This window comes from Puntigrus tetrazona, chromosome 23 (assembly GCF_018831695.1).
Source record: "Puntigrus tetrazona isolate hp1 chromosome 23, ASM1883169v1, whole genome shotgun sequence".
Taxonomy (NCBI): Eukaryota; Metazoa; Chordata; class Actinopteri; order Cypriniformes; family Cyprinidae; genus Puntigrus; species Puntigrus tetrazona.
In genome coordinates, this window is record NC_056721.1 from 6,622,678 (window position 1) to 6,635,892 (window position 13,215).

The 13,215-nt window shown below is 37.3% G+C and overlaps 1 protein-coding gene across 1 annotated transcript; it reads left to right on the forward strand.

Moving 5' to 3' along the window:
* The first annotated feature begins 176 nt into the window (after window positions 1-176).
* Window positions 177-10,670, forward strand: mapre1b (microtubule-associated protein, RP/EB family, member 1b). The gene is made up of 7 exons (XM_043224761.1): window positions 177-248; window positions 1,278-1,401; window positions 1,740-1,885; window positions 2,393-2,591; window positions 5,404-5,510; window positions 5,725-5,877; window positions 8,688-10,670. Exons 2-7 carry the CDS (start codon window positions 1,281-1,283, stop codon window positions 8,736-8,738), a joined length of 777 nt encoding a protein of 258 aa, XP_043080696.1. The 5' UTR covers window positions 177-248; window positions 1,278-1,280; the 3' UTR covers window positions 8,739-10,670.
* Window positions 10,671-13,215: the final 2,545 nt, after the last annotated feature.

The window sequence follows — 13,215 nt, forward strand, 5'->3', positions numbered from 1 at the left end:
TTCTTTGCTCGTTTGACTAGTTATGTATAAATGTATATATCGAATGTGTTAATAATTATTTAATATTAAAAAGCAAGAAGAAACATAAATACAATTCCTTCAACGTATTACCAAACAGAAGCAATGACGATGCGACGGAAAGACTCTTATTTTGTCACTTTTCGTGCGTATCTGTACGTGATGACGCAAGACGCCCTAAGAACAAACCGACGCATGATCTGAGAGAAAGAGGCGCCGGCGAACGAGAGGTAAAACTCGAGATATCTCAAATACCGTTAGATAAAATTATTTTTATTTTATTGTATAAACGAATGACGCAGAGAGAGGCTATGTTGCGACAACGTCGTTAAAGCGTTATATACCCACTGGGGATGGTTTATTTTAAACGAGTGCGCTGAAATGAACGGTTAGCCCCGGCCGCTAACGGAAGCTGATGCTGCTGCTGATGTTTTATGGGACAAAGAATTAGCCAGGCTTGTCTCATATTTCGTCGGTACTCTGGTCCATGAGGCCTTTGTTTGAGCTCTAAGTAAATACGTATGTTTATTTTAGCCTTCTTGTTTTAACCAATGTCGGTAAATACGTCTGTTATAAGGGTTAATCGTGTGGAAGGCGAGGCCTGGATGTAGAAGAGCAGCTGAGGCGGTGTTTGTCTCAAGGGCTGTGTCTCAAAACCCTACGAGCTGCCTAAAAAGAAAGCGTTTTGGGCGTCAAAGGCGCATTCGAGTCAAACGCGCTTATAATTTAAAACGACTTCGAATAGAACGCTGTCTAGGTAGGGCGACTTATTAGGTTTTAATGCACAGATAAAGTGACTGACATTTACTGCTGTCTTTCTCAGCATCTGCAAAGGTGTCTTGAGACTCTAGCTGGCTTAACGCGTTTATGCTGTATTGCAGCGCCGTTCTTCTTTATAGTTTATATCACGTGAAGGCTTTTGCTGACAGGAAAGGCTATTTATTTATTAAAATGATGAATGGTGTGTTTTGGGGATTAGTTGGTCTTGGATAGAGGACAGAAGAGATTTAACATCGTGTGACTACACGCGTTCATTGCAGCTTATGCTTCTTTATACTAGGTCAGGTTTACAGTATGATAATAATTGAGCAGCCTTTATTGGAAAAAAAAAATGAGACAGAGTAAGTCCTATATTAAAATATTGGTATATTATGCTGATCAATAGTAACCTAATATTATATGCTCTAGTTTGAGCACTATTAATTTCCAGCACATGGTTACTCATCATGATGTCTCATTTATCTCTTGCTTCATTCTAGGACATGGCTGTGAACGTATATTCCACCTCAGTGACTAGCGACAATCTGAGTCGCCATGACATGCTTGCGTGGATCAATGAGTCTCTACAGATGAACTTTACCAAGATTGAGCTTTTATGTTCAGGTGAGTCTTATGTGGCCTTGTAAAAAAGAGTGTATGAAGGTCAGAATGTATATGACTTTGTTATACAGCATACATGGTAAAAGAAAAGAATGATTTTGTTCCTCAAGAAAATTTATGGAAATTTAAGGAAATCACTGGTTAGTTTTGTTTCTAGCTTGTATTGTGTTATTGAAGATTTATTTTAAATCTCTATGATAAAATTAATGGGAAAAAATACTTCCAAAGCCAATACTGCAAAAGAAATGGGCGTGCCTGCATAATAATGGTTATGTTTGGCGTAAAGGTTTTTTTTTTTCTCTCCAATTTATGAGGTGTTTTTAATCTGGTTTTCTCTACAGGTGCAGCCTACTGCCAGTTTATGGACATGCTGTTTCCGGGCTGCATACCTTTGAAGAAAGTTAAATTTGGTGCAAAGTTAGAGCATGAATACATTCACAATTTTAAGATATTGCAGGCTGCCTTCAAGAAAATGGGCGTTGACAAAGTGAGTTTCTTCATTTCTTTTCCTCAAAGCTTGTCTGCGCAAGTAGTGTTTGTCTGGTCAAGTTGAGATAATTATTAAAAAAAAAAAAAAAAAAAAAAAAAAAAAAAAAAAAAAAGATACTCAGCAACAAGCTACTTAGGTTTATTAAATTCAATTTTATCAAAAAAAAATTATATTCCATAGCATTTCTAACCATTGTTGGAGTTTGAAAGCAATTACACTTTTTTTTTTTTTTTGTTGTTCTTTAATTTCACCAACAAAACAATGACCCTAATAGTCAAGTCACCTTTATTTATATAGCTCTCTTAACAATGCAAATTGCATCAAAGCACTTAAGAGACTAGCGTGTCAGTAATGTATAATGACCAGATTAAACTATTCATTTTCAGTTAAAGGTATTTCATTATTGAATTTAGAGACATCATTGTCTAGCTCAGTTTAGTTTAAATAATATCTGTGCCATCAATAAAAGCATGAAGTAATATTTGAATGTGTTTTCCCCATCAGATTATCCCGGTGGACAAGTTGGTAAAGGGCAAATTTCAAGATAATTTTGAATTTGTTCAGTGGTTTAAGAAGTTCTTTGATGCCAACTATGACGGAAAAGATTATGACCCAGTGGAAGCTCGACAGGGTCAGGACACCATGCCTCCACCCAACCCCTCCATGTCTGCCCTCAGCAAACCCAAGAAGATCATGAATGCAGGTTGGTTACATTGCACCGGTTGTGTGCTCCTCATAGTTTGATCTCAGCGTTTTCGGATTAGACATGCATTTTTGTTTAGCACATCTGCCCAAAAAGGTCAGATATTCAGAACTACAGTAGCATTCAACCGTGTTTAGTGTAGAGGAGACAGGAAGGGATGGCGGTTGGGATCAGAAAAGGTTCTCCAGCTGTGATTCGATAGATATGTCGGCTCACTGCCAACTTATATGATGTAGGTCACTTTTTTTTCTTCAGGAGAACAGTAAAGAAGGCTTTGACTATTCATAATATGAAAGTCAATGGCTACTGTCACTTTGAAATGCCAGAAAAGCATATCGGGCATCACAAACGGCTTGGCCATCACTGCTTTCAATTACTATTTTAATTATATAAAAGTATATAATAGTTTAAACCTGTAATATTAAAAAAAAAAAATGGAAGCAAGGTTAAAAACGCTTTAATTTTCTTATATGCGTTTGTTTTTACCTCATTTGTTCAATGACTCTCAAACGATTTGTTCAGTGATTTTTCTTTTCCAAACACCGAGCTGTGTTACACACTTCATGAAAGCCTTTTTTAAAAAATCTATAATAGGAGCACTTTAAAACAAATCTTACCGACCACAAAATCTTGAACAATAGTGTTTTTTATTTTATTTTTCCCATTTTATTAATATCTACCAGCCACTGCATTATGTTCATGTGCACTTACATGAAGTCATCAGTAAGATGTACATGAAACGATCATTCTGTTCTTGTCCTCGTTTTGACAAAAGCATCTTCACTTGTTAAGCCTGCCACGCCAGCTGCTTAAGATGAGGCTTTTAAATGTCTTCACTGTTTGTAATGGTGGATCACTTTGAATGTAGTTTGTACCAGTTTGTAGTTTATGTAACAGTTTCAGTCTGATCCCGTTTCTGCTGATACATCTTCACTAACTAGTCACTATCTGCTCACTGAAGTCAAGGTGGTATAGACAACGTGAGGTGTCAGCTGAGGTTTTGGTTGCTGGAGTAGTTGACACTGTTGCAGTCATTCTAATATATTGAATGTTTAATAGTCACAACATTACAATAGTTTTAAGTGTCAACTAACCCACCCACACGGAAAGTGCTAGATAGAAACTCTTCTGAGAAGGGAACATGTGATGAGTCTGATATGCTTTTAGACTGTTAGTCATTTTAATATGTAGGCGTAGATGGACATAAAAGCAGTGTCAAATGGTCTTCACAACCCATCATACTTCCTTGTTTCTAAATGAAGCTGGACGTTCAAGGAGAAACGCTCTATGCTTTAAATTCATTCATTGAGAATTAATTGAATTGTGAAAAATGAGCATCACCATAATGTTCTAATTAACATGGTGATTTTATTGCCAGCTTGCTGCTTTCACTTCACTGCAGTTCAATTCATTATTATCAACACAATGACTTGCACTTCAGTGCATTTCAATAACGGGTCCAGTGATGTTCTGTTATACCAGCGGTTCTCGATTCCAGTCCTCGGGTGCCCCGCTCTGCACATTTTGTATGTTTCTCTTATCGCTTCAAACTATTGTTCTATTCGAACGTAAGTGCCCTGCGAGGTGGACATCAGAATATTCCACCATGATTCCAATTAGAAGCGCATGTATATATTGCATTCAAAGCATGTAGATTGTATTTCGTGTGTGATGTCCCACAAATCCATGAATGAATTTTCCCAAGTGCATTAAACTTTAACGGATTTCCCCTGCTCAGGGAGTAGGGAGGATGAACACTGTAGGGACCATGTCGATTGGAACACAGTTTATGAACGGAGCTCTTTTCTAATGATCTGATTATCGGTAGGCCTCTCGTGATAATCAATATATTGACTTATCGCACAATATATGGAAATGAGCACCTTTTTTTTTTTTTTTTTTTTTTTTTTTGGTACCACGGTATTGCGAAGTATTATTTTTCATAATTTAATTTACACACACACAAACACCGAGTGGACAGCAACATGTGAAGAGAGGGCGTGAACCCACTGCGTTATATAATGTTTTGTACAGCCTGTTAGGACAAAGTCCCAATGGACTTTCAAAGCCGCAATCTTCAGCTCTGGTGTGGGAATATTTTGGCTTTAAGCCGAATGTGAGAGGAAAGCCAGTTAATGTGAATAAGCCGGTATGTCGACTTTGTTTAAACACCGTTTAAACAATTTGTATATAATTTTTCACATTCCAGTTCTAAATATTCCTTAAAAGATCAAATGTTCTTTAAAAGAGTGTTATTATACTATTATAATTGTCATACTGTCATTGGAATAAAATTGCCTTAAAATGACAATTTTATCGTAATATGTTGCACAGCAAAAAGTGGTTATTGTGACAGCCCTAATTATCAGAATCAGGTGTGTTAACTACGAGAGACATGCAAAATATGCAGAGTGAGGGTACTTGAGGACTGAAACTGAGAACCAGTGTGTCATACTGTCAGTAAGGGATGGTCCTTTTTTATTAATTTTGACCAATCATTTTCACTAATCAATTTGATCAGAAGTAATTACATTTTGCCAGATCATTTGGTAATATAATTTTGAAGAAAGTAATTCCACACCGAGGCAGAAAAATGTCACCGTTTTGTGATCAGATACAATCAACTCGTGAACACGCTCCACAGCGCCACCCAGTGCGTTTAGTTATAACTGCTTTGCCAGCAAATCAAAAATTCAAAGTGTTTTTATTGTTCGAATAATAAATACGGGAATGTTTGACTATTTGTGCACACCCCCTAATTTCAATCTAGTTTGATGGCATCATCTTACTATTTATTGCTTGTTCCCAACAGCACCACAGAGAGCAGCCGTTGCCAAGGTAACACCCAAAATGGCTCCTGGCTCTGCGCGGAGACCCGGTGCTGGCGGTGATGAGGAAAGGGCAGAGCTTGTCCAAGAGGTATACTACATGCACTCACACTGTGAGACTCTCGGTTTTAATAGTTTGAAACAAGCAATGGCACTTGACGTGCACTAAACGTTTCACCTTTTGTCTAGTGTCTGCACTTTTTTTTTTTATCATCAGCATAGTACCTAGTTACTTAATGTATGCATAAAAACACAATGGAACTTTGGGTTTTTAAGACTAAAATGTTTGTTTTGGTGACTTTCAGTTAAACATCTTGAAGTCTACAATCCAGGACATGGAGAAGGAGCGGGACTTTTACTTTGGCAAACTGAGGAACATTGAGCTGATCTGTCAAGAGAAGGAGGGGGAGGGAGACCCCACCCTGCAGAGGATTGTGGATATTCTCTATGCCACAGACGTGAGTCAAACAGACTATATTAGTAATTAACAGCCTTCCCATACTTACTGACCAGTGTATTTCATGACTTCTCCATGACCTTTTCAGACTTATAATCATATGTGGTATATTCTCTGGTCGATATGGCATCTTCTTAGTCTTAAAGGGATAGTTTACCAAAAAATGTAAATTCTTTCACCTTTATGCCACTCCTATTCCCACAAGTCATAATACTTTATAGATATTTTCATCAAACCTGAGTGGTTTCTGCCAATTCCACCAAAACTAGTATGCTTCATTATAAAGACGTAGTAAAAGTTTAATTATTCCAAGTCTTCTAAATAGGAATGTTGATTTTATATTATGAACAGGTTTAATTTAGGCTTTTATTCATGCATAAACATTGATTATCATTAAATACGGTGAAGCAAAGCATAACTGTGATGATTAGCAAGCACGTTAGAGCTTCTGTTTAATTGCTAAAAAGAGGGACAGAAATTTGCATGATTCATTAGAAGATATCTCCATTTATAGTGGTGGCCAAAATTAGTCAGTTATTTCTTTTGCTGTAGTTTGTCGGCAGGAAATATCAGTTTCCATTTACAAACCTTGATTTTGTTATTGATTGTAATAATTCAATAATCAAGTGGGATTTTTGGCTGACAACAGCCACATAGATCTGATCGTCATCCAGTCTGTCTGGAATGAGACATCAATGTTTCAAGAAACCTACCTGCAAAAGTACTGTATTAAAATTTCTAGGCACTTGTGTAAACTGCTGTGAAATGATGCACGCGCACATAGCTTCTCAGGTAGCTTTGCAGGTAGGATACTTGAAGCATCTTGAGGACATTGGTACAGTTCTTCTGGATTTAGTCTGTCTCACTGATGAACTGCGCGAAACCATGTTCATTATCAGCCTGGATTTGAGCTGCTCATCAGTGAACAATGCCTCTGTGTACTTGATGCATCTCCACGTGAAATCATGCACCTGATGGCATTTTCCACTTATTATTACAGAACCAGCTTTACTGACAAAATAAGCAAACATTTTGGCCGATCATTATCAGTGCATTCCTAGATTCTGTTGGTGAGATTAACTATTAGTCAGTCGTAATATGTTTGTTTCGTGAATGAAAGCCTCCAGTGTCAAATTATTTTAGTATATACAGCTAAGGCCTTAAAGTGAAACAAATTTCCAGTGCTGGAATAAAATAACAGCTTCCTATGCATGCTTTCTCATAGACCAAGAACATTCGCACAAAAAAAATGCGAATGTTTTGCTTTTTTCGTCCAGTACAATGAATATTTTCAGTTTCACCAACGAAAAAACGGCCTGTCCAATAAGATTTAAGACAAGATAGCATGACCACAGCAGCTTCTGTTGCACAAAATGGTGATAGTGGTAGCGCTGTTTTTAAAACCAATGAAAACAAACACCAAAAAAAAGAGTATCCTGGAAAAGAGAGTGGATGCTGCTGAGTTCTTGTTATCGTTGGTATTTGAGAACAGTTTTATTTTCACATGTTCTTTATACAGAATAACATTTCTTAAAATTCTCATGTGATCTGTTTACATTCGCATGCGCTCAGTGTGTAAGGACCTGCAATTATCATCTAATTAATTTATAAATGGTTACAAAAGTAATAAAAATGTTTTTTTAGATACTTACAGACACCTTATTACACCTTACACCTTACCGCCTGTTTTTGCTCTATTTCAATAATTCCAAAAACCGCCACAACACTGTTTAGCATCTCTGAGGAATACAGTGTTTCGTTTCTGAATTAAACGGCCGTTTAAACGTTTTGGTTCAATCTCAGTGGCTCACTTATTAACAGTGACATGCTGTCCCCTACTGGCGGTTTTAATATCATATTTTTTTTTTTTTCTTTTTTTTTACATTTCAAATATCAGTATTCAATGTTTTATGTTTAATATCAAAACTTTATTTAAATGCATAACTGCAGGCAGGGCTTGACATGATGTAATTTATTACATTCAGTGCATGTAAACAGGAATTAATAGGATAACAAGTAGCAAGGAGTTAATGCCAATGAGGCTAAAACCGCTTGTCTGTGTGAAAATCTCGTGAAAAAATCTAATGAACGCAACTGCACACAGAAGCAAAATAAAAATGTAAGTTTGCATTTATATTTGTAATGTACAGCCTAGTTAAGCAACATGACACGACCAAGAGAGGTAAGTTCCCTGAAAACAACTGCAAATTTGACTATATATTGTACAAAATGAGTAGTTAATATACAACACACAGAGCAACAGCGTTTTGTTAATGAATGATTTGTGTTTTTAATTTTGAATCATTTGAGTCAATGATTTAGTGGTCCGTTCATAAGGACAGGCACTTTAATCATTCTTGAACCTCAACACAGAATATCAAAAACATAAGTCGTCAGCTGTCTACAGTAGTCTTCAAGATATCAGCACAATAACAACACTCGTTATCAGTTAAATTCAAGAAAATATCAAGATATTTTTTGTCAATATCGCACACCCCTACTTTTTAACTCCTAAAAAAGAAAATCAAAATTGTGATTCATTTAAACAAGCAGCAATGTAAAGCACCTTTTTTCGTCTTTGACCCAAACACAGACTAGTGTCGTTCAGGGAAATGTTTCCTGTTGAGCAACACCTGCAGTGGAAACCAGCGGAAGAATCTTTTAAATGGCAAGACTTTCTCATCAAATGACTCAATATCTCTCTCTCTCTCTGTCTGTCTTTTTTTTTTTTTTTTTTTCTCTCTCTCTCTCTCTCTCTCTCTCTCTCTCTCTCTCTCTCTTCTTCTTTTTTTTTTTTTTTTTTTTTTTTAGGAGGGGTTTGTCATACCAGACGCTGAGTCAGAGGACCAGGAGGAGTTCTAATGCTCACGACTCGCTGCAGTTTTCCCCTCCTCACCTCTCCATTCCCGTCCTCTTCACACAGTCACTACCCTGCCCTCCACACTTCATATTATGCATTTTGGACTTCCGAACAAACTCCATACCGAACCCCATTGCGTCTGCTAAAAGCATGCATAGACACACTTCATGTCGACAGAACTGTTTTAATGCCCTCAGACCTCTGGCTGCCACGATACTCCTGTTTCTCTCCGAGGAAGAGTGTGTTTCCCGTCTGTAATATACAATCTAATATTGCTTTCCTCTTTCAGACACCTGTAAATGTATTTATCTTATTTGAAATGTCTTGGACACATCCTCTGTAGTGATTGATAGGCGGCGTCTCCCCACCCTCACTGCTGCGGTACATATCTGTGATCACGTCTTACTCCGTACCGTACCTTACTGACACGAAACCGAGGGACGGAATGACAAAACGTGCGTTAGTTCACCGCAGAACCCCTCTCGCTTCCTAGTTTCCACTCATGGTTTTGGTGCTTGCTTTAGCATAAGGCAGGTAGCAGTCACCACCGCTCCAGTCTATCCTCAGTGACTGTGCCTTATACAGACTGTCTGGAGGGAGTGGACCCAGTCTGACGTTTCTTTTCTTTATTTTATGGATATAGTGAAGCGTCGTTTTCAAGTCGACGCGCGTACTAACACTCAGTTCGTGCGCTTTGGCCTGCAGGACGCCAGTGGACTGCGGCACCACGGTTGCACGAGTTTAAATGTTTTTATTATAATTTTATTGCTTTCTTTTTAAAGAATGATCCGTATGAAGTTAGTAGCCACTACGTTGGCGGACTCGGCCAAAATTTGAGTTGACAAGACAAACACTGCCCGTTTTCTTCTCTGTTTTACTGCCTTATATTTAATGCGTTTTTCTGTCCTTTCCTTCGCAATGTCTCTCTTGGCGAATGTTTGTAATTCAAGTTATTAAAGTTTTAAATTTAAGTTTTCTTTTGTTCCTTATAATTATTTGTAGGTCGTAGCGGCGGCAGCGGAAAATTGGTTATTTCAGACCTGAATCTTTTAAGGACACGAGATTAGTTCTTTTAAAATCTTGCACTCTTTCAAGACCATTCCCCAAATAACCATGTCAGGCAAAAACACTAAAAATACCCAGTAAATGAGCTTTGTAGATGAAAGCTTTACTTCTCGCTTGTTTTCTGGAAGATACGCGTTTGATCTTTCCAGACAATGCTCGCTCACTTCATTTGTCGTTTTTAGGAGATTCAACATGATTCTGACTTTAGATCACTGTGCCAACTCTGACTTTCTCCGACGCGTAGCTTCATTGTTTTCACGTGCACCGGTCATTTTCAATCGATAGCAGATCTTCTGCGTGTAGTTCTCAATGTTACATTCTACGTCAATAGCACATGCAAACCCGGCAATCAGAGTTGTTATTGGTGCTATCGAATACCTTGACCCTTAAGAATTTGCCTGTTTGAGCTAGACGAGCCTCTTTGCTGGATGTTTTGATTCACTGGATAAGACGCATTGCTGCAGTTGGGTGAATATAACAGTGCTGGATCTGGTCTAAATAGGAGACAATATAGGACAACAAGTGACACTCACATTTCTGGGCTTGCATTGACAAATATCCCATTGTAATTTCACATAAGCCGAACTGCTAAATATTGGCACTAGGTGGATGGATGCAAGTAAAAATGTGGAAGGAAGTAGTTTGGAAGCAGGTAATGTCTGTTAAAGGCAGCGATTGACCCTTCCTTCCTTTCTTTCAATGCTCTGTGGCCTTTAAGAACAATCTGTAGCGAAGGTACTCAGTACATTGTGGGCCCCGCACCACGACCAAACTGTCTCTCTCTCCCTGATTTTGTACTTGCAGGCTGTTAAGAGTTCCACATTTTTAACTGAAGTCCATTTCTTACAATAAAACAGTATTTACATGTCTTTCTGTTGGTGTCTTCATTTCTGTTTAAGAGGAACAGCCTACCTTTTTCCACATTTTTGAACAATTCTAAAGAACTGTGGCATGTCAAATAAGAAATAGTACTTGAGGCTGTATACTGGACATGTTGCTTTGTACTGTGTAGAGTGTCTAGTCAGTGTTTTGTGTGTGTGTGTGTTGATTTATTGTTTTGAAACATCACCACTAGGCGGCATTAGTGATCCGTGCTAATCAAAAGTTACAGTGAGACTGGAAAAAGTGAACATGCTTGTGCTTTCACGAGACTGTTTCACTCTCTGTCTCTCTCTCTCTGCTGTGCTTTAAAGCAGTCATTATTTGAGGAGGTTTAGGTGAAATGTAGGAAACACTGGTGTTTGAGGAGTGTTGGTCCGTTATTAAAGAGTCCGTGGGAGATTACAGCTCTTCCTCTCAGTGTTTCACACACCTCTGAAACAGATGTGCCTCTGTCTGACAACGCGTTTGTTTTTCCGAGGAATGCTGAAATTGAGTTGCTGTACTACAATATAGTTTGAAAGAAAATCTGGTTACTTGTGTTACTGCCTGTTCTTACATGTTACAGTAATCTCTTAATTTTATGTAATACATGTTTTGTAGCATGATGCTTTCCTCTTGATAACATGTACAATGGGATCCAAAACGTCTGATGCCACACGAAAATCTGAGATTGCAAGTCTAAGTTTAACATCATTTTAGGGGGATCTTTCAACCTGTTCATTTGAATATGTTCTCATTAAAAAAAAATGAAATGTGTTTTAATGTGTAACTGGTCGTGTGCTCTCAAATAAAACTTATAAACAACTAAAATTAGTTGCTGAGCTACTGAGCTTTTCAAGTTACTTTAATGAGAAAATCTATGTCTTTGTTTTTTATAAATTTAGGAATATTTCTAAGATTCCTTCTAAGGTTATTGTGATACAAAAAAAAATCCAATGTGATTTTAGTAATATATACAACTGAATTTATATTCATGAGCTTTACGTGCGTATTTTCAGTTTTTAATTTTAGTGCTTAGTATTAGCTTTCAACTGTAATTTTGTTTTCACTTTAGTTTTAGTTATTTGGCTCAACGTGCATTTTCATTTTATGCAATATTTCATTTTATATTTTAATTGTTAATTTAATATTTGTGTTTTGTTTTATTTTAGCTTTGCTTAAATTGGAAAAGAATTAGTGAATAGCTACAAGTACATTGTGGAAAAATGTACATTTATTCAAGCGTGTTTTTGGAAAGGTTTAGGCCTATCTGTATTCTTGCTGTGTATCTGTGATCTGCCCCAGTCGTTGTCCTGTTCTGTTAACTGTCTCACTTCTTTAGTTTCTTACACAGCCGCATGTCGACAGTCTGTTGTTTATCATAAAGACACGCTGTTATTTTCAGACACTTTGGGATTTCTGTCTCCCATCTTTCTTTCTTGTCTCTCAGTGCTCTGTCAGCGCGGGCACCCAGCTTTTCTTACAGAGCTTATTTATCTCCCTTTAATTACAGAGGTCACAAAATGCCTGTGGCTTTTCCTCAAAAAGACAGAGCGATATACATGACGTTCAAACATGACTGGTTTCATTGGTTTTGTGTGGCTTTTCCTCAAAAAGACAGAGCGATATACATGACGTTCAAACATGACTGGTTTCATTGGTTTTGTGTAAATTCACAGCACCCTGATATCACGTAGCGATCATTCTACACTTAACGCTATTTTTTATAACGGTATTTTATAGTATGCAGGATTACTAACTAGTGTAAGTGTCCCAAATGTGCCCACAATGTGATTGTATCCTCATAAAAAAATATATATGACAATAAACTTTCCAACCATTACCTTGTTTTTGAAGCGGAAATATAATCATTCTAATAAAGTCCAGGATGAGAGGAGCGACATCGCAGAATCACTTTCACAACGATCATTTTCCAACTAATGTATAAAATAAAATAAACAATATGACCACCTCTGATAAAATATTTTTTAAAAATCGCTAGAAAAAACACAGACGTTTAACGCGGCAGACAACGTTATCTTCCTATGCTAATACCTTGCTAATTATTTTGCTAACAATTTACGATGGTCTTCCATTAGTTAATATTGGTTAATTATATGTTAATATTAACAGATACGACTTTTGACTTCAATAGTATGGTGACATGATGAGTGCCTTGGAAATATTTTTCAGTCAGTTCATGTTAACCAATATAGTAGTTACATGTTAACAAATTGAACCTCATAGTAAAGTGTCATCATTACCCTTGGTTTGAATAGTCCATCTTTTCTTTCTCCATGTTAATGATGTAAGAATCTGTGGTTACAGTTTATCAATGGCTCCAGTGAGGCAGTGATTCAGAGAGAGCGGGGTGAAAAGAGTTAGCCTTTTTATTTTGCCCAATTAATTTATGCATTATACCCACGACAAAAGACTCGCTTTCCTTCCTCTCAGACGCCGAAGAGCTGCAACCCTTACAGCCCTTCATGGTTATCATGTTGTGTGTGAAAACACCAATCACTAGCTAATGCTAATCGCTTTGTTATGTGTGTG

Bases quoted from the DNA above. Each gene is read 5' to 3' on its own strand.
- mapre1b (XM_043224761.1), top strand. From the start codon at position 1,281: ATGGCTGTGAACGTATATTCCACCTCAGTGACTAGCGACAATCTGAGT. The intron at 2,592-5,403 runs GTTGGTTACATT...TGTTCCCAACAG, and splicing joins CAAGAAGATCATGAATGCAG to CACCACAGAGAGCAGCCGTT. The intron at 5,878-8,687 runs GTGAGTCAAACA...TTTTTTTTTTAG, and splicing joins ATATTCTCTATGCCACAGAC to GAGGGGTTTGTCATACCAGA.